Raw genomic sequence first — 21,525 nt, forward strand, 5'->3', positions numbered from 1 at the left:
AAATTATGTCCTCTGGTTTTACCATTTTCCTTTCTCTGGAAAAGATTTTGTTCTACGTTAATACCCTTTAAGTATTTGAACATCTGAATCATATCTCCCCTGTCTCTCCTTTCCTCTAGGGTATACATATTCAGGGCTTCCAGTCTCTCCTCATACGTCTTCTGGCGCAAGCCTCCTATCATTTTCGTCGCCCTCCTCTGGACCGCCTCAAGTCTTCTTACGTCTTTCGCCAGATACGGTCTCCAAAACTGAACACAATACTCCAAGTGGGGCCTCACCAATGACCTGTACAGGGGCATCAACACCTTCTTCCTTCTACTGACCACGCCTCTCTTTATACAGCCCAGAATCCTTCTGGCAGCAGCCACTGCCTTGTCACACTGTTTTTTCGCCTTTAGATCTTCGTACACTATCACCCCAAGGTCCCTCTCCCCGTCCGTGCATATCAGCTTCTCTCCTCCCAGCATATACGGTTCCTTCCTATTATTAATCCCCAAATGCATTACTCTGCATTTCTTTGCATTGAATTTTAGTTGCCAGGCATTAGACCATTCCTCTAACTTTTGCAGATCCTTTTTCATATTTTCCACTCCCTCTTCGGTGTCTACTCTGTTACAAATCTTGGTATCATCTGCAAAAAGGCACACTTTTCCTTCTAACCCTTCAGCAATGTCACTTACATACATATTGAACAGGATTGGCCCCAGCACCGAACCCTGAGGGACTCCACTAGTCACCTTTCCTTCCTTCGAGCGACTTCCATTAACCACCACCCTCTGGCGTCTGTCCGACAGCCAGTTTCTGACCCAGTTCATCACTTTGGGTCCTAACTTCAGCCCTTCAAGTTTGTTCAACAGCCTCCTATGAGGAACTGTATCAAAGGCTTTGCTGAAATCCAAGTAAATTACATCTAGCATATGTCCTTGATCCAGCTCTCTGGTCACCCAATCAAAAAATTCAATCAGGTTCGTTTGGCACGATTTACCTTTTGTAAAGCCATGTTGCCTCGGATCCTGTAACCCATTAGATTCAAGGAAATACACTATCCTTTCTTTCAGCAACACTTCCATTATTTTTCCAACAACTGAAGTGAGGCTCACCGTCCTGTAGTTTCCTGCTTCATCCCTGTGACCACTTTTATGAATAGGGACCACATCCGCTCTCCTCCAATCCCCAGGAATCACTCCCGTCTCCAGAGATTTGTTGAACAAGTCTTTAATAGGACTCGCCAGAACCTCTCTGAGCTCCCTTAGTATCCTGGGATGGATCCCGTCTGGTCCCATCGCTTTGTCCACCTTCAGTTTTTCAAGTTGCTCATAAACACCCTCCTCCGTGAACGGCGCAGAATCTACTCCATTTTCTCGTGTAACTTTGCCAGACAATCTCGGTCCTTCTCCAGGATTTTCTTCTGTGAACACAGAACAGAAGTATTTGTTTAGCACATTTGCTTTCTCCTCATCACTCTCCACATATTTGTTCCCAGCATCTTTTAGCCTAGCAATTCCATTTTTTATCTTCCTCCTTTCACTAATATATCTGAAAAAATTTTTATCTCCCTTTTTTACATTTTTAGCCATTTGTTCTTCCGCCTGTGCCTTCGCCAAACGTATCTCTCTCTTGGCTTCTTTCAGTTTCACCCTGTAGTGCTTTCTGCTCTCCTCTTCTTGGGTTTTTTTATATTTCATGAACGCGATCCCCGTTCCCATGCAGACCTCTAGTGTAAGGGCATGGAGATAATTTTTTTCTTGAGTTAATGCATACAGCCCTACTTTTTCCAGATGTTCCCATACAGACAATTCCTTGATGTAATCCCTCATCTGAACAAAGTGAGCTTTTTTTAAAAGTCTAGAACCTTTACTTTTTAATGATCCCTCTCTACATCTGTCTTAATATTAAACCACACCATGCGATGATCACAGGATGTCAAAATGATCATCCACTGTAATACCAGAAACACTTTCCCTGTTTGTAAGTACTAAGTCCAGTATGGCCCCATCTGCATGGTGAAGTAGGCCGCTGTCTAGGCCTACCTCGGAATGGAGACTTCACACACTATATACTGGTTTCAATAGGTATATATTTATTAGCAAATCAGTAACAGCTTACAAGAATAAATCATTCAGCATATAGCGTAACAGAAAGTGATCTTCAGGCCTGAGGATTCTCTGAATTCTGTTCTGATTACTTCTGCTTATAGGCCTGGTTTTATACATTTCTTGGTGGTCAATACCACGTTGGCCTAAATCACATGATACATCTTTATTGGTTATTTTCTTATACGTCATTACATAAGTAGATTCATTTATTGGCTTATCTATTTGTGTCATCTTATACGTTTGTTCAGTCTACCGTAAGGCCTAACCCTTTCCCGTAAATGCCCTTTTCCCTTTACCATATAAGCAATTCCGAGTCTCAAATTCCTTCTCTACTGTGGTAACACGTGATATATCTTGCTAAATAATATTCTTGAGAATTCTATTTTTCTGACCATGAGCTGTGTTCCTCTTTGCATAATATCCGGCCAGGTGCCATGCATTGGAATTTAAGTCTTGTTTCTTATAAGTTTTTGCTTACCATAGCTAACTCAGAAACAGGATATTTCTCAATCACTATAGGCCAGCTGGCAAGTGGGTTATGAAATATCTTTTACAGTTAATATACTGATTTATTAGAGCAAGAGGGAGGGGAGGGGGTTTTCTCCTGTGAGGTCTGGTTACTTCACCTTTATCCAAAGGACTTATCCTGCTTCACCTGTATCCCACAAGGACTTGACAAGGATTTTATGATCTTCTTCTTCTTTCCATCCTCCTTTCCCTCTCATCCCCTCTTCAAAGCCCCTCCAGGTGGCTTTGACATCTGGATATTCGGTCAGAAGGTAGATTGTGTCAGTGATTGTACAGCACAGGCATAGGGCCACGTACTTGAAATTGTATATGGTAAAAATGAAAAGGACAAGTGCCCACCCATACTATACTAACCCGGAACAGAGCAGCATAACATGTCACAATAAAATTATTAATACGTGATAATATGCAATAATTAGGATAATATGCAATGTAAAAGTCAGGTAGGCACCTGGGATATGACTGCAGAGCTTATACTAGTGTGTTAGAAACATCAGAATAAAGTATTGACGTGGTGGTGACAGGTGGTGGCTCTTGGGAGGGGAAATCAGCTATTGGTGTTTCATAGGGAGGTACATCAAAATCAGCCAAGTCAAGATTATCAAAAATGTTGTGTATGGGTCTGTGTAGGGGTCTCTATCTCAACATTTGGGATAGTTCAGGCAACTAGGCATCTGCAGGGGTTCATAATTTAATCTGATACGTTTTAATATATTCTCCTTTTATGGCTTCATCTTGTTATGAGCATACTACATCCAAAAGGGATGGAGGGATAAATTAACAAGTTAGATTATTTCCATGCTCTTCCAAAATAGCTGGGATCAGAGCAGACTCGGCTGGGTCCGGACGCCAGGGGTGAAAGTCCAGGTAACCACATCAAATCTTACGTCATCATCCTTCAGCTGGGCTCATTACTTCTTCTTCACTGCACTCCTCCTCAGCTTAGCAGCAAGAAAGGGGATGGAAAGAATCTAATTGAAAGGGAAAATAACTAGGGAGCTATTGTGGGAGTCAAAACAGGATGAAAATGCATAAAGTTACAATCAAGAAAAACATATGAATCTATATATGTACTAATACTGCATGAGTCCATAAAAGAGTTAAAGTGCAAATTAATAAGTCCATAATTAAAGCTGTAGAAGTTCAAGGTCATAAAGGTCATCCTGTCTTTGGTAGCAACAGTCAGGAAGTCTGCTGGTAAGTCTAGGTGCTAATCCGGTTCCTTCTCTGGTAGCAAGATCCTTCCGTTGGGGCTCATCCGTCATCGGGGTTTCATATGGCTGAAAATTTTTCAGCGATGATATTTCAAATAGCATTAGTCCATAATTATGTAAATAAGTCATTAATTAATTGAAAGGGTGTAAACACGGATTCTCATGTAGCATACAGCTTCCTCTGATATGGCAATTGTCTTTGTGAAGTGATCCACAATTAATAAGGCAGAAATATCTGTACTGTATATATCATCTAACTTGTTTCCAACAATACCTAAGCAATATTACTCACAGGATAGGTACAGCGTTAAAAGATGACATACAAAAGAAGACAAAACCTTATCTGCTTTAATTCAAATAGACTAAGGTCTAATATATGTATTGGCTGAATTATATTTGTCAGCCTAAGAGAATTATAGTTACAATGGCTTATGATGTTCAAAGGACAGGAGTAATATGCTAAACATAAATATGAATTAGCAAAGAGTCAAACCCAAGCAAAAGGATGGCTAAGCTATAGCCTTAGACATATTAACACATAGGTTATATTGAAACATACTAAAATAAAGATGATAAACCCTATAATTAAAATAAAATAGGATTTATGGGGAAATGTCCTTGCAGAGAATCCAGGATCTCCCTACTTCTAGCAGACCCTGCTATAGGGATACTCCAATCAACATCTGGCATGTTAAAATCACCTATTAGTAATATTCCCCCTTTTACAGCTATATTCTGCATGTCTACTATTAAATCTCTGTCCACTTCTTTTATCTGTGAAGAAGGCCTGTATATCACACCAATGTAAATATATTTTCCATTTCCTCCTTCCAGATTGACCCATAATTGACACTAATTAGAAGTTACACACACAACCTGTAAGTGCATCCTATAAAATGGTGCACGTCAGTTCTAGTGTGCGAATCTCAAAAGGAGGCATGGCCAACGAAAGAGCATGGGTGGATAGTGGGTGTCCTTAAAAGCTAATTAATTAATTATTTTTATTAGCTGTCTTTTCATGAAGAGATTCACCCAAAGTGGTTTACAATACATCAAATAGTAATCAGGTACTCTTGTTATGCAATATGCCCGATCAATACACAACTTAGGCGTAGACATTTAGAACTGGTTTTTATTACCATAAATGGATGCACCTAAATGCTAGTGCGTCATATGTCTGCTAAGAGCGATTCTACATATAGTATATGCCTTTTATAGAATTGCGCTAAGCGCCGTTCTGATCGGCATCGATTTTTAAAGCGCCAAATATAGAGTCTTAGTGCACAGACTCCTAAATTGGTTGCCGTGACTTTCCGTATGGAATAACATTCAGTACTCTTTTTTGCTGTACTATTGTCTATTTGGAGTTTTCCAGACAAGGACAGCAAAAAGCTTTTCAAAATGAGTGTGGCATGACAACAGAGAAACTTACCTCATATCCTTATCACTAATTACATCGATTACTGGACATGCCAATTTTTTTCGATTTAAATGTACTCTTTCCAGAAGTGGCTCCAACCAGCCAACATTACATTCAACATGTGAATCCAGGAAAGTCAGAACATCACCTGATAGTGCAAACAGGATTTAATTAATATTGACAAATCAATGTCATAATTATATCTCTCTTTAGATATACATATATACTTCTCCCTCCGTATTTGCGGTTTCAGCAATCGTGGTTTCGATTGTTTACGGTTTTTAGCTTGCTGGCTGCTCCCCCCCGTTACGTCAGCTTGCATAGAGAAATCGCTGATTCCAAGAGTTTACAGAGAAAATCGCCGATTCCCAGCACTTTCTTCACCGTGTTTTGCCTCTCCTTCAGGAACAGGCCAGGTCTCCCACCATGTTAATCGCGGTTTCACCATATTCACGATATTTTTAAATAGAAAACTGCGAATAACATATGAAAAAGTTATTTGCAGTTCTGTTAATTCCCTATCACAGTGAATATACAGGGAGAAGTGTATCTGTCTTGTGCTTGTAAGCTACAGAATACACTTCCCACTCTGTATTCACGGTGGTTAGGGGCAGAGCCAGCCCGCGAATATAAAAAAAACCCACGAATAATATTCGGGCCGGTTCTGCCCCTAACCACCGCTTCCCCCGGCTATTTTAAGCTCTGAAAGCTCCCCCCCCCCTTATGCCTTACCTGGTGGTCTAGCGGGTTTTCAGGCAGGAGCGATCTTCCCATGCTCCTGCCCCGTGCAGATCGCTCACAGGAAATGGCTGCCTTGAGCTCCTGTAGTCTCTCGAGCCATTTCCTGTGAGCGATCTGCACGGGGCAGGAGCGTGGGAAGATCGCTCCTGCCCCGAAAACCCGCTAGACCACCAGGTAAGGCCTAAGGGGGCTTGAAATAGCCCCAAAAATGAAAAAAGCATTTTTTGTTTTAAAACCGCGAATAATTGAATCCGTAGATACAGAAACCACGAATACAGAGGAGAAAGTATACAATATATTACATGGGTATCTGTAGCACTTAGGAGCTAACACACCAGCTCTACGGCTGACGTAAGTGCTGGCCTCTAAATGTTAAGCACATATAAACCTGGTTAGGCGAAAGCAGGTGCCAACATTCCTTTATTGAACAAGTTCCTATTGGACATCCTGTTATACAACCTCCCACTTTATGGCTAAATTCCATTTCAGAGTACATAAACTTTTCTGTTCCTCCTTGGCCTACTCCAAAACATGGAGCTACATATAGAACTACTTTTTCCTTATAAAAGCAGTTCCGACTGGTGTTGACAGTGGTGGATGCTTCTGAATGCTGGGTGAATCTCTTCATAAAGGCGGTTAATAAACCCAAATTAATAAATAACAATTCATTAAGAACATTTTCCCCATTCTGAGTTTATGGGACATAAAAAAAAGAGCTATGTAAATGGGAAAACTGTTTTATTGAATCAGCAAATTAGTGACCCAGAAACCATATCAAAATAGTAACGAGTTCAAATTTCAGAAAAAAACAGGAGGGAAGTGCAATGAAGAGTGTAAGCTTGTAGATTTCTTAAACAGTGTAACCTTTGTCCAAGGATTTAATGCCTTGAAACTTCAGAAAGGAAAAGAAAGACTACAGAAAAATTATACAGGACGAACCTTGGCCAATAGTGCTGTAGAACTTCTAGTGAAAATTAGGAGGAATTAGGAAAAAGGCTTGTTATTGAAAGGAATAGACTTAGTAGATAAAGACAGGTTGTTCACCCTCTCCAAGGTAGGGAGAACGAGAGGGCACCCTCTAAAATTAAAAGGGGATAGATTCCGTACAAACGTAAGGCAGTTCTTCTTCACCCAGAGAGTGTAGAAAACTAGAACGCTCTTCCAGAGTCTGTTATAGGGGAAAACACCCTCCAGGGATTCAAGACAAAGTTAGACAAGTTCCTGCTGAACCAGAATGTACGCAGGTAGGGTTAGTCTCAGTTAGGGCACTGGTCTTTGATTAGGGGCCGCTACTAGAGCGGACTGCTGGGCACGATGGACCACTGGTCTGACCCAGTAGCGGCAATTCTTATGTTCTTATCACAAGACTTTTTTTGCATGATTCTATTTTTTATTGTCTATTTAATTTAGTTTAGTTTATTCTCATATTTGAAATACTGACCCTAGTCTTAAAGCTTACATGGACTGCTCTCTATTTTTAAAGCTCTAGCACAGGAAATCTTTAAAGTATGTATTTCAAACTGACTTGCACTGTTTTATAATATTTATGGTCCTAGGGATGTGCATTCATTTGTTTTATGTCATTAATAAACAAAAACAAGCAAAAAACCCACAAAAAATTCTGTCAATAGAAAACACTGTGCACACTTTCCAGATTGTGTAGTATAAGTGGCAGCCATAAGGTCAAAATCATGGACGCACCATTGCAAGATTGCACCACTGAAGAACGTGCAGTAGTGCGCTTTCTTTGGGTAGAAGGAGTGAAACCTGTAGAAATTCACCTTCAGACATTGACTCAGTATGGACATAATACCATGAATCAACATAAGGTTTATGAGTGATAAAAAGGTTTAAAAGCGTGCAGCCGATGAAGGTCATTCTGGTTGCCCATCAACATTGTGCACACAAGAGCATATTAACAGGGCGGATGTCTTGATAAGAGAAGGCGGACAAATAACGGTGTCTCAATTGGCTGCAAATTTGGATATCAGCTATGGATCTGCATTTGTCATAATGCATGATGACTTGGGTGGGATACAGGAAAAGTCTGCGCACAACGGGTTCCCAAACAGCTTGATCTGCGCAAGCAACAGCGTGTGGAGGTTGTGACCCAGTTCCGAGACGGTATGAAGATCCGAGTATTCTGGAGAGAATTGTTACTGGTGATGAGGCATGGGTGCATCACTGTGATCCGGAGAACAAAAGACAAAGCATGATGAAATAAAGGAAGCTGTGATCACCTGGCTTCTGGAGCAGCCGAAAAATTTTGCAGGAATGCAGAAACTAGTTGAACGATTCAGCAAATGTATAGTCTTGCTTGGGGACTATGTGGAAAAGTGATGTTCAATTGCTCACAGTTACTTCTATTAAAGTCATTAAATTAATTTTGCCTTTACTTTTGGATTTACCCTTGTACAATAAAATACACCAGGTTAAGTTGCAGCTCCATCTAATAAAATCAGACTACTCACCTGAGAATCCCCATCTTAGATAGGCAATACACAACTATCTCTAAAATGTTCCCATTAACTTTTGAACCAGCTTGAAGGTACACATAGATTTTTCAAGTGTGCTCATTTATCCCAGGATTTTACACGAGGAAGGGAGTAATTCTCTTTAATCCCCTATTGTTTATTGCTGATTCCCCCCCCCAAAAAAAATTGTGGCCTAACTGATAGCACTTGCTGTATATAAATAGGTTTGTAAAAAGGGCCACGTTGCATGTGAAAATGTCAGCAGTTACTCATGGAAGTTGCAAAAGTACCACTTACACATGCCACTCTTTTTGCATATGTAAATTTGAAAGCTAGCTGTTCCTGCTATATGTGACATATAACATGAAAATAGTCATATTAGGTCAGACCTATGATCCATCTAATACAATATCTTGTTTCCACAGTGGCCAATCCAGGTCATAAGTACCTGACACTTGCATTTCTTTATATACCATATATGTTATAAAAGACTCTCTGAGCTCGGTGCAGCCCTTTGTAAAATACCCCTGGAACTGAGCATGTTCCGACCTGGATGTCTGAATTCCATGTTCTATGCAAAATGGACCATCACATATTCAAAAATCTACATATTTTAATTTCAGATTTATGTTTAAACAAATATGTAAATCATTGATAGAAAACAAAACAAATACTTTACCTGTAGCAATATTTGCTCCAGCAAGTCTGGCTCGTATCAAACCGCACCTCTCCTTCAGATGAAGAACCCGAACTTTTGGATATTTCTGCATATATTTGTCTAAATAATCTTTCAGGTATGCTAGAACAAACCAAAACAAGATTACAGTGGGGGAAATAACTCTATGAGTTTTAGATCAAGTCAAATAAGAATAAAGTGATTCCTTCCTTCAATATACGAGTACATCAGTCTCTTACTGCTCAGGCCCTGTTCTCTTAATAGACTTTGCTTCCTCTCATTATACACATCAGATGCATCTATTTATACCCATCTTTATCTAGAATCTTGGCTGTCTTTATTTTATTAATGCTTCATATGATGTTTGTTCAGATATAATCTTATTATATCTTTATGCTTACAAGGTTTTATAAAAATATTTCACACTAATGACAGTTATATAGTACCTTATAAACAGGGCTCCTGATTTTAAGTTTCAACTCGCACAACGATAAAAGACCCCGATACAAAAAAAATAAAAATAAGGGGGGTCTTTTAATATAGTACGTTGTTTTGGGCTTAATGCACAATAATGCTGAATTTTAATACCCAGTATGCACAAATCTAGTGCTTCATCAAGAAGGGGCATTCACACAATTTTTTTTTTCAGGTTGTGCGTTAACATTTGGATTTAATGTACACTACCTGCTTGAGTTAATATGGGTACACTTATGGGCAAATTCTATAAAGTGCGCCTAAAGTTAAGTGCCTACATCAGTGTGCCTAGCTGATGTAGACACCTAATTTTAACACTTAAGAACTCATAATTAACATTAATTGAAGTTAGTTGAATGTTAGGCGCACAACTTTATAAAGGATAAGTGCCTATCTAAAAGTGGGTGTGGTTAGGGGCAGATTGTGGGCGTTTTTTTTTTTTTTTAGTTATGCACACAATTCTATAAATGGCTCCAATAAATATTGGTAAACTAAACTAAATCTTAAGTTTGTATACCGCATCATCTCCATAAAGATAGAGCTTGATACGGTTTACAGGTAATTCAATAAATGAGGGAAAGACATAATACGAAATAAGAGGATAGCTAGCTTTACATTTTAAATAGATAGCTTTACGTTTTGGAGAAAAGCCAGGTTTTCAGATGCTTTCGGAAAATTGGAATGAGCCTAGGTTCCGCAGGAAGGTTATTCCAAAGCTCAGTGAATTTGAAGAAAAGGGATTTCCCTAATTTACCTGCATACATGACGCCTTTTAACAAGGGGAAAGATAGTTTGAGTATGTGGGCGGATCTGGTAGTGTCAGGTTTTGAAGAATTCCAGGATTGTGGTTCTCAACACTATTCTATAAAAGACAATTTTGGATGAACACTTTTTATAAAATATGGGCCAATCTATGCCTAACTTAGGAGCATGCATTTAGGCCAAGAAAACCATGGCATAAATATGGTGCACCTGAAGTTGGGGCCCCTAGTAATGCCTAACGCTGCTTAGGCAGTGCTAAGAATGGTTCTCCTTTCAGTAAAAAGGGCAAAATGAGAGTCAACTATAAATAGAGCTTTTTACTTTATGGCGCCAAGATTATGAAATAGGTTGAATTGAGATTGGAGGGGAATTTTAAGGCTTTTAAAACTATGTTAAAAAAACTTTTTTCTTTCAAAGAGGTATTTGGAGACGATTCTGTGGCGACAAAAATAACTCACATATTGACAAGAGAAAATTATTTATGTGTGAATGAGAAAATATTATGATTGATTCTTATTTTAGGTCTGTCCAATTGTTATTGGAGTTCTTTTTTACATACTATATATACTCGAATATAAGATAAGATTTTTGGGCCAAAAACGGGGGTCTCATCTTATATTTGGGTCATTGCCCCCCTGCCCCCTCCCAGACATGTTGCAAGCCTCCGCCGGCCTGCTGTATTACCTGGTAGGCCGGGACAGGATGGATCTCTCCTATCTCCTGCCCTGGCCGACTTTAACAATTTTTTTTAACTCCCTCTGCGTACCTTTTTTTAACTTTTTGAATCCCTGGTGTTCCAGCGGTGTATCGGGCAAGAGTAAGCTTTCCATGCTCCTGCCCCGTGCTGAGCCCCTCCCTCCCTGAATGGCTATCTGAGTTCTTGTGACCCAGTGGTGTACCGGGCAGGAGTGAGCTTTTTGCGCTCCTGCCTGGCCTGAGCTGCTCCTTGAATGGCTGCCGCCAGTTCTCACAGTTCACTGTATTGCCCCCTAGAGTGCCCCACTGCTCTGATAGGATGTCTTTGTAGCCAGTCTACTAAGAATGCAAGCCCCTCCAACATCACAATGGCTTGTTCTGTGCGTTTTTGTTTTGGATGTGTTTTTTTGAAAATGGTTCAAAAATATAGATGCACTGAGCACAAACACATCTATTTTTGAGAAAACAAAGAGAGACATCTTACAGTTTTGAAAATTGACATGCTTGGTACTGAATTTTTGTTTTCTGTTCCGCAAAAAATCTAAACTCAGATTTAGATAACAAATCAAAAATGCCCCTTCCGCAGGATTCGATGCGATGTTCCGGGCCAAGGCACTGTATATACCAGTTTGGGGGGGGGAGGGGCGGTGATGGAAATTGTCCTTTGGCACCTGCCACACTTTTTAAACCCAGTTAGAGGGTGGGACATGGACGGCAAAAATGCCTCAACCAAATTGAACTCAACCAAATTGAACTCATTGGTTGAAGAGAAAGAGGCCCTGCCATCAAAAATGCCCAAAGAAAAAGTTCTCTTTTTTTTTTTTTTTTTTAAAATAAAGAGAAAAATAGTAAAAAATAAATGCACGAGTGGGAAGGCAAGGGCTGAAAAATGAACGTTCAAGAGCACAACTTCTTACTCCGCGGAAAACTAAGAACTGAGGAGCCACGTGCCTTCGTCGGGTGGGAGGGCACTTGCGCATGAGCGGTACGGTCAGTCATGAACTTTCTAAAGTTCTTAAAGTGCCAATGCACTTTTGCAACTGTCCGTACCGGGGCTCCGTGGACGACATCACCCATATGTGAGAATATGCTGCCTGCTTGTCCTGGGCTAAACACCACTTCCCCTAGTACTCTCTCATTCTTCCACTGGCGAAGTTCTTGTACCTTCCACTCCGTTTTTTGTACCATTAAGTGCTGATGATTCCTAAGCGATATACATGTACATATTTGATCCTGCTAGAAAACATAAGCAGAAATAGTAACATGGTGTAAAAATACCAATAAAACACTCATTTTTGTAGCCTCAAAGACCCCTAATTAGCTGGAAAATAAGTATCTGATTTTATAATTTAGAAACACCCAGGAATTGAAGCTTTAATGATAGATAACATCTTCAGACTCTGGGAATCATAAGGAAAGAAGAAATGGATGGATACACAAACCTCATTATTTGTAGAAGGTGAAAATCTCCTTCCACCTTCAAGGTACTAGCAAAGTTGCTCATTCATGAAGTCAAACTATAAACAATTCTCTAAAAAGTTAATTAGGAAAGGTAAAGTGGTTCCTGGAAGCTATTTCATGTGCCACTCTGCCAGAGTTAGTACACTAGATGTGCTGTTGAGTATAATTTTGCATTGATGATAGGAGCACTAAGCCTAAAGCAGCTAAGCTTAGATGAATCTCTTTCCATTCCTCTACACAGGAAAAATCATTCTTGACATTTAGACAAAATGAGAATTCAAATTAAAAATGGTATACTGTACTAATGTTTTTGGTCTAAAGAACCTGTGCCTCACAGTCATAAAATTACAGACAACAGATGGTATAAAAAATGAGACAACAACCTTTGTGTGATGGAACTATTATGGTTAATGCTATACCAGCAATACATATTTCATATGTTTTGCATGCATTAGAGTTTTTGTATGCACATGGGAAGTAGAAAGTGATTTAGTTCAAGTTGTTAAGGAAAGAAAATGATGTGACAACCAGAAACTCAGACAAGTGATCAAGCAAATAAAAAAGGATGTAAAACAGTAAAAAATAAATTCCCAAATAACTTCCCAGCATCATGAGGAAGTCATAAGAACATAAGCAATGCCTCCGCTGGGTCAGACCCGAGGTCCATCGCGCCCAGCAGCCCGCTCACGCGGCGGCCCAACAGGTCCAGAACCTGTGTAGTAATCCTCTATCTATATCCTTCTATTCCCTTTTCCAGCAGGAAATTGTCTAATCCTTTCTTAAACCCCAGTACCGTACTCTGCCCTATTACTTCCTCTGGAAGCGCATTCCAGGTGTCCACCACACTTTGGGTAAAGAAGAACTTCCTAGCATTCGTTTTGAATCTGTCCTCTTTCAACTTTTCCGAATGCCCTCTTGTTCTTTTATTTTTTTAAAGTTTGAAGAATCTGTCCCTATCTACTCTCTCTATGCCCTTCATGATCTTGTAAGTCTCTATCATATCCCCTCTAAGTCTTATCTTCTCCAGGGAAAAGAGACCCAGTTTCTCCAATCTCTCAACGTATGAAAGGTTTTCCATCTCTTTTATCAGACATGTCGCTCTCCTCTGAACTCTCTCGAGTAACGTCATATCCTTCTTAAGGTATGGCGACCAATATTGGACGCAGTACTCCAGATGCGGACGCACTATCGCCCGATACAATGGCAGGATAACTTCCTTCGGTTCTGGTAGTAATACCCATCTTGATTATACCTAGCATTCTATTTGATCTCTTAGCGGCCACTGCGCACTGTGCCGTCGGCTTCATTGTCATGTCTATCATTACCCCCAAGTCCCTTTCTTGGGTACTCTCATTCAATAACATCCCTCCCATCGTATAGTTGTACCTTGGGTTTCTGCTTCCCACATGCAATACTTTACATTTCTCAACGTTGTACTTCATCTGCCATCTCGTCGCCCATTCCCCTAGTTTGTTCAAGTCCCTTTGCAATTTTTCGTAATAGTCCGAGCTCCACTAAATAGTTTGGTGTCGTCCACAAATTTTATTATTTCACACTTCGTCCCTGTTTCTAGATCATTTATGAATATATTAAATAGCAGGGGCCCGAGCACCGAGCCCTGCGCAACACCACTCGTGACTCTCCTCCAGTCCGAGTAGTGGCCCTTCACCCCTACCCTCTGTTTCCTTCCCACCAACCAGTTTCTGATCCATCTATGTACGTCTCCGTCCACCCCATGGTTCTTCAGTTTCCAGAGTAGACGTTCATGAGGCACCTTGTCAAAGGCTTTTTGGAAATCTAGGTATATGATGTCTATGGGGTCTCCTCTGTCCATCCATTTGTTAATTCCTTCGAAGAAGTCAATAAGTTAGTTAGGCACGATCTCCCCTTGCAGAAACCATGTTGGCTGGTTCTCAGAAGTTCGTTTCTTTCACATTGCTCATCGATGTTTTCTTTTATCAGTGCTTTCGCCATTTTCCCCGGAACCGAGATCAGACTCACCGGTCTGTAGTTTCCTGGGTCACCTCTTGATCCCTTTTTAAAGATGGGCGTAACATTGGCTATCTTCCAATCCTCCGGGATCACGCCTGTTTTCAGGGATAGGTTGCAAATTTGCTGCAGTAGTTCTGCTATCTCTTCCTTTAATTCCTTCAGAACCCTTGGCTGGATTCCGTCCGGACCCGGGGATTTGTCAGTTTTTAGTTTTTTTATCTGCCTGCGCACATCTTCAAGACTCACTTCCATGGATGTTAGTTTTTCTGCTTGATTTCCATTGAAGAATTGCTCAGGTTCCGGTATGTTGGTTGTGTCTTCATTTGTGAATACAGATGAAAAGAACATGTTAAGTCTTTCCACGACCTATTTCTCCTCCTTCACCACTCCCTTCCTGTCTCCGTCGTCCAGCAGGCCCACCTCCTCCCTAGCCGGCTGCTTCCCTTTAACATATCTAAACAACGGTTTGAAATTTCATGCTTCCCTGGCTAGCCTCTCTTCATACTCTCTTTTGGCTTTTCGAACCACACGGTGACATTCTTTTTGATACTTCCTGTGCTCTTTCCAGTTCCCCTTAGTTTTGTCCTTTTTCCATTTTCTGAATGAATTTTTTTATTGCCTATTGCTTCCTTCACTATATTAGTTATCCACGCCGGATCTTTTGTTCGACTCTTTTTGCACCCCTTTCTGAATCTGGGAATATACAGATTTTGCGCCTCGCTCACCGTGTCCTTGAAAAAAAGACCAGGCATGTTCTACCGTTTGCCATTTTTTGGAAGTGTTCCTAAGTTTCTTCCTTACCATTCCCCTCATTGCTTCGTAGTTTCCTTTCCTGAAGTTAAAAGTTGTCGCTATGGTTCTCTTTCCTTTCGGTATTCCTATCTCAACCTTGAACTTGATCATATTATGATCACTGTTTCTCAATGGTTCCACTACTTCCACTTCCCTCCAGGTCCCCTTAACCCATTTAGGATTAGATCCAGAGTGGCATTTCCTCTCGTCGGTTCTCTAACAAGCTGCTCCATGAAGCAATCTTGTGTAGGCTCCAGGAATTCTGTCTCCCTAGCGCATCTTGAGCTTCCAAGACTCCAGTCTATCCCGGGGTAGTTGAAGTCTCCCATAATAACCGTGTTACCGCTTTTGCATTCTCACTTCATCTTGGCTTCCATTTCTTCATCGATATCTCCGGTTTGCCCGGGTGGACGATAGTATAGGCCCATCTTTATTTCAGGCCCTTTTCTTCCCGGTATTTTAACCCATAGCGATTCCAGCTTGTTGGTCGTCACTGCTGTGTCCATTCTTGTTGATTGTATGCTTTCTTTTATGTATAGTGTTATTCCACCTCCTTTCTGTCCTGACCTATCCTGGCGATACAGCTTGTACCCCGGCAGTGCTGTATCCCATTTGCTTTCCTCATTCCACCATGTTTCAGAGATTCCAATGATGTCTATGTCCTCTACATTGGCCATGGCTTCTAATTCCCCCATTTTGTTTCTTAGGCTCCTTGCATTAGTATATATGCAATTTAGATCCTGGTATTTTGTTGTCTTCATTTCCTTTCCCTGTGCTTCGGTCTTTAGTGTCTTCTCATTTGCTACAATCTTTCTAACCTCCTCTTCTGGGTTAGTTGACTCCTGTAATTTGTCTCTTGTTTCTTCCCAGCCTTGTTTCCCCTTAGTATCTTCTTGGGATATCTTCTTCCGAATCGTCGAAGCTTGGTCGACTGTCGGCTTTCCCCTTCCTCTTAGTTTAAAGCCTGTTCTATTCCTCTCTTGACGTTGTTTGCTAGAAGCCTAGTTTCTGCTGTGCTCAGGTGCAGTCAATCTCTCCTGTAGAGCTTGCTCTTGCCCCAGAACGTGTCTAGTTTCTCACGAAGTGGAATCCTTCTTCCTCACACCATGTCCTCATCCACACATTTACTGATTGTAGTTCCTCCTGCCTCGGTACCGATAGGATCTCTGAAACGCTATCTTCTGGGTTCTCATCTTCAGCTTCCTTCCCAGAATCCTGAACTGTTCTATCAGTCCAAATAACAACCACTCGATAGTCAACTTAAAACCCACAATTTATTCTGCCCCCAAATAGAATATTTCAGTCAAATCAGTACTCTATATATAACAGACACAAACAATGTATGCTCAATCCAAGTTCACTGCTAAGTTGACCAGAAAGGAAGTGATTGAAGTTCATGAATATTAAACCCACCCTTTGGCCTCCGTTGTGCAGGAAGGCTTCCAGGAAGAACACCAGGTACATTCCCAGTATTGAGACTGGGTATCAGGTTTGATGTGTGTCGGAGCCCTGAACAATACACACTGCCAGCCCCTCCAGAACATAAGAAAATCCGCTGCTGGGTCAGACCAGTGGTCCATCGCGCCCAGCAGTCTGCTCAAGCGGTGGCCCCTAGGTCAAAGACCAGTGCCCTAACCGAGACCAGCCCTACTTGCGTTCGTTCTGATTCAGCAGGAACTTGTCCAACCTTGTCTTGAATCCCTGGAGGGTGTTTTCCCTTATAACAGACTCCGGAAGAGCATTCCAGTTCTCTACCACTCTCTGGGTGAAGAAGAATTTCCTTACGTTTGTATGGAATCTATCCCCTTTTAACTTTAGAGAGTGCCCTCTCGTTCTCTCCACCTTGGAGAGGGTGAACAACCTGTCTCTATCTACTAAGTCTATTCCCTTCATTATCTTGAACATTTCGATCATGTCCCCTCTCAGTCTCCTCTTTTCAATGGAATATCATCTGGGCATGAGTCATGGATGGATAATGCAGCAATGGAAGGAGGTCACAGAGGGAGTAGACCCTGTCTTACTGGGGTAAAAATTTCTCTGTGCAATTAACATTAATAGGAGCTGCATCAGCATCAGGAGCTGTTGTAAAGACCCTTGGAGCATCTGTTTTAACAGAAGCAGTATCAATGAGAGAAGATACTCCTTGCAGAATTCTGCACAAATAAATTCAAAATTCTGCACACAACATCATCAAATTCTGCAAGTTTGTCAAAATATAAACAATATTTTTGCTAATTATTATCCATATTCCATTTAAAAAATTTAAAATAAAATGTTTGTTTTCTACCTTTGATGTCTGGTCGTTTTATAGTCCCATTATGTTGGTTACAATTTCTCTTTTTGCATTCCAGTCATCTGCTAATTCTCCTTAAAGAAGTTGTTTTCCATGTCTCCTCTCTCCTGTCTACTTCCTCACTACACCTGCCTCTGACATACTGATTATTCTTTTTTAGCTCTTTTCTGCCTTTTTTACCATCCTCTTTTTCACTTTCCAACTACCTATCAAATTTCCATCTTCTCTCCCATTCCCCATCTCATTCCTTCCCCAGCCCTCCAATCCTTTTCATCTTCAACATACGTCCTATTATTTCTACCCTTTTAATATCTATCTACTCATCCATTTTCTTGCCACCCTCACCTCCCCCTCAAGTCTCTACCATTCTCAGCATCTTCCTTCCTCCACCCTTATAGTCCAGCATCTGCTCCTTCTTCCTTCCCTCCCCACACTTGTAACCTGATATTTCTTAAGAACACAAGAATTGACATACTGGGACAGATTGAAGGTCCATCAAGTCCAGCATCCTGTTTCCAAAAGTGGACAACCCAGATCCCAAGCATCTAGCTAGATCCCAAGTAGTAAAACAGATTTTAAGATTTCCTCAAGCCATCTCAATAACGGCCTATGGACTTCTCTTTTAGGAAATTATCCAAGCCTTTAAAAAAAAAAAAAAAAAAAGATTAATGAATGTTATCTGCTGCAAGGCTCATTTTATTCATATGGACCCTTAATGGCAGTTTAACATGTGTAAATAGCATCAGCACATGCTAACTTTGAGTAAATAACCCCATTTTTAGAAATTTACTCCTAATACATCCTGCTAAGCTAACTGATTTCACCACATTCTGTGGCAATGAATACCAGAGTTTAATTACACTTTGTATGAATAAATATTTACTCTGGATTGTTTTAAATCTACTACTTAGTAGCTTCATCGCACGCCCCATAGTCCTAGTACTTTTGGAAAGAGTAAACAAGCAACTCATATCTATCCTTTCCACTCCACTCCGTATTTTACAGACCTCTATCATATCACTTTTGAGATGTCTTTTTTCCAAGCTGCCCTAGCCACTTTATTCTTTCCTCATAGGGAAGTTGTCCCATCCCTTTTATCATTTTCATCACCCTTCTCGGTACTTTTTCTAATTTAAGCATATCTTTAAAAAAGTGTGGCCATTCCAGAGAGCAATACAAAAGGGCATTACTGTGCTCCCCCGCAAATTCATAGTATTTTCCAACTGCAAAGGGGAGGCATGACACGCAGCTCCTGATTGATGAGGCCCGACTTTAGTACAGGAAGAGGCGGTCGGAGCATACCATGAGTGATTTCCTTCACTCGCCGGCACTCCGGCTGCCCTCTCCTGTCTCCCTTGCCTAAAAAATGTATTTGTGTTTTTTTGACATTCGCAGGGGTTCCTGGAATGGAACCCCCGCGAATATCGGGGGAGTACTGTATAACATTTCCATCTTTGTTTTCCATTCTTTTACCGAAAATGTCTAACATTCTATTTGCTTTCTAAGCCGCCGCCGCACACTGAGCTGAGGGTGTCAACATATCTTCAATGTTGGCACCTGTATCCTTTTCCTAGGAAGTGACTCCTAACGTGGAACCCTGCATCACGTAACTATAGTTTGGGTTCCCCTTTCCCACATGCATCATTTTGAACTTACTCACATTAAAACACCATTTATCATTTTGATGCCGTCTCACAAGGTGCTCTTGCACATGCAAAATATCTGCCCAATTAAAAAAAGGAAAGAAAAAAAAGCCCCCCTCCCAACAACATGCCCCTCCCTCCTCGAACAACAACAAAAAAATGCCCTCCCCCACGATGCCACTTACAAATTATGTCAGGATGGATTCCTTCCATTGGGCCAACTCCCCCAACTCCCCCCCAAAGTCATAACCCTCTAAGTCAGGGGTGCCCACACTTTTTGGACTTGCGAGCTACTTTTAAAATGACTAAGTTAAAATGATCTAACAACAATAAAAATTTAAAAAAAACACAAAGCACATTCTATGCAGAGAAAATGTTAATTATCATTTATATTCCAGGGTTTTTTCAAAGAGGTCAAGGCAGATGACTCTATGCACTGTCACCTCAGTAACAACCATACAAAAATAGACAAATACCCCCCTCCCTTTTTACTAAACCACGATAGCAGTTTTTAGCGCAGGGAGCTGTGCTGAATGCCCAGCGCTGCTCTCAACGCTCATAGGCTCCCTGCGCTAAAAACTGCTATTGCGGTTTAGTAAAAGGGGACCATAGTGCAAAATATAGACAGCAGATATAAATTCTCAAAACAGACACATTTTGATTACTAAATTGAAAATAAAATCATTTTTCCTACCTTTGTTGTCTGGTGATTTCATGAGTCTCTGGTTGCACTTTCTTCTTCTGAGTGTGCATCCAATATTTCCTCCCTTCTTTCAGCCTGTATGCTTTCTCTCCTCCAGATCTCATTCCCTCCCCCAACTTTTTCTTCCTCTCTCCCTGCCCTTTCTTTCTCCCTGCCTCCCTTTCTTTTTTTCTCTCTTCATGCCCCCTTTCTTTCTTTCTGTTTCCCTTCTTTCCTTCTGTCTCCCTGCCTGCCCCCTTTCTTTCTCCCTGCCCTCCCCCAAGCCACTGCTGCCGCCATCGGGGAACAGGCGCCCAAGCCACCGCCGCCCCAAGCTCTCCCTGTGTCAGGCCGACCAACATTCCTCTTCTCGATGTCAATTTTGTCATTGGAGAGGAAGTTCCGGGCCAGCCAGGCAGCGATTGGCTGGCCCGGAACTTCCTTTCTGAAGGCAAAATTGACGTCGGGGAGAGGAAGGCTGATCGGCCCGGTAGATTGTGAAGGCAACGTGAGTCTATCACAGAGCCAGGGATGGGCTCCGCGATCAACTCACTTTGCCTTCGCAATCTACCGGTTGATCACGATCGACGTATTGGGCACCCCTGCTCTAAGTAATCACCCACACATTTAAAATAAATCTGGTACTTTGGTAAAATGAACACATCACCATACACTGTAAATTCGGATGTGAATTTAAACTGCTCCAACAGAGAGAATTTTTCCTTTTAATCGTTTGCTCTGGACATCTAAACTATAAAGTTCTCCCGATTTGAAGTAATGGTCACTCCATTAGTACTTACTTAATAGAATGATTATGGATTTCTGTGTTCTTAGAAATGGTTCCCAAAAAACAGATCCAGCTTATTTACTTAATAAAGTGACACAGAAAAGTAAATTTAACATCTGTTCATGGCAGTGAAGGATATTATACCGACCTTTTGTACTGAAGTCATCCACTAGAATGATCTCTTTTAAAAGATGGGGAGGAGATCGATTCAGGACACTAAGAACAGAGCGTTGAAGAGTAGACCATACTTCATCCACAAAGCACATTATGATACTGGTGGAAGGAAGATCATCATGGACCATTTGTTCTGAACACCTGCAATGCCACAGCACATATTACACAAACATTATACATCAAATATTTCTTGAGTTTGAAGGACTGATCATAACAGGGAAATGTTGTCAAGTGGTCCTGTCACTAGACTTGATTCCTAGTGCTTTGCTTTTTAATCACCATCCTTTGCCCTTCTTTTTCAAGTTATAACATCTAACAAAAGATGCCTTTTAAAATCATAAATGGGCTCCAAAACTAATGTCATAATTACTTGTTTGTAAAGAAAGATAGAATCTACAACTCTGTGTACAATAAAATGCAAAGCATGAAAGAGTTATAATTTTAAATGACCCTAATCTTTACTTTTTCATTTACATGCCTTGAATATACTACCACTACTACTCAAGCCTATTCTTACTTTACATTTAGGGAATTATTAAAAACTTATCTATTTGATAAACAAGAATGCTGATTTTTTCTTTTCATATTACGATGGTGTTTTATAATTATTTTTAACCTAT

At 40.8% G+C, this 21,525-nt stretch overlaps 1 protein-coding gene across 2 annotated transcripts in view; it reads right to left on the bottom strand.

Moving 5' to 3' along the window:
- GALNT5 (polypeptide N-acetylgalactosaminyltransferase 5) overlaps nucleotides 1-21,525 on the bottom strand; it is a 127,511-nt gene that overhangs the window by 48,886 nt on the left and 57,100 nt on the right. For both annotated transcript variants that reach the window (XM_033946142.1, XM_033946144.1), the window contains exons 3-5: nucleotides 20,880-21,046; nucleotides 9,153-9,272; nucleotides 5,271-5,406 (exon numbers count right to left, since the gene is read on the bottom strand). In XM_033946142.1, coding sequence (XP_033802033.1) covers nucleotides 5,271-5,406; nucleotides 9,153-9,272; nucleotides 20,880-21,046 — 423 coding nt within the window. The remainder of the gene's footprint in view (nucleotides 1-5,270; nucleotides 5,407-9,152; nucleotides 9,273-20,879; nucleotides 21,047-21,525) is intronic.

This window comes from Geotrypetes seraphini, chromosome 5, assembly GCF_902459505.1.
Source record: "Geotrypetes seraphini chromosome 5, aGeoSer1.1, whole genome shotgun sequence".
NCBI lineage: Eukaryota > Metazoa > Chordata > Amphibia > Gymnophiona > Dermophiidae > Geotrypetes > Geotrypetes seraphini.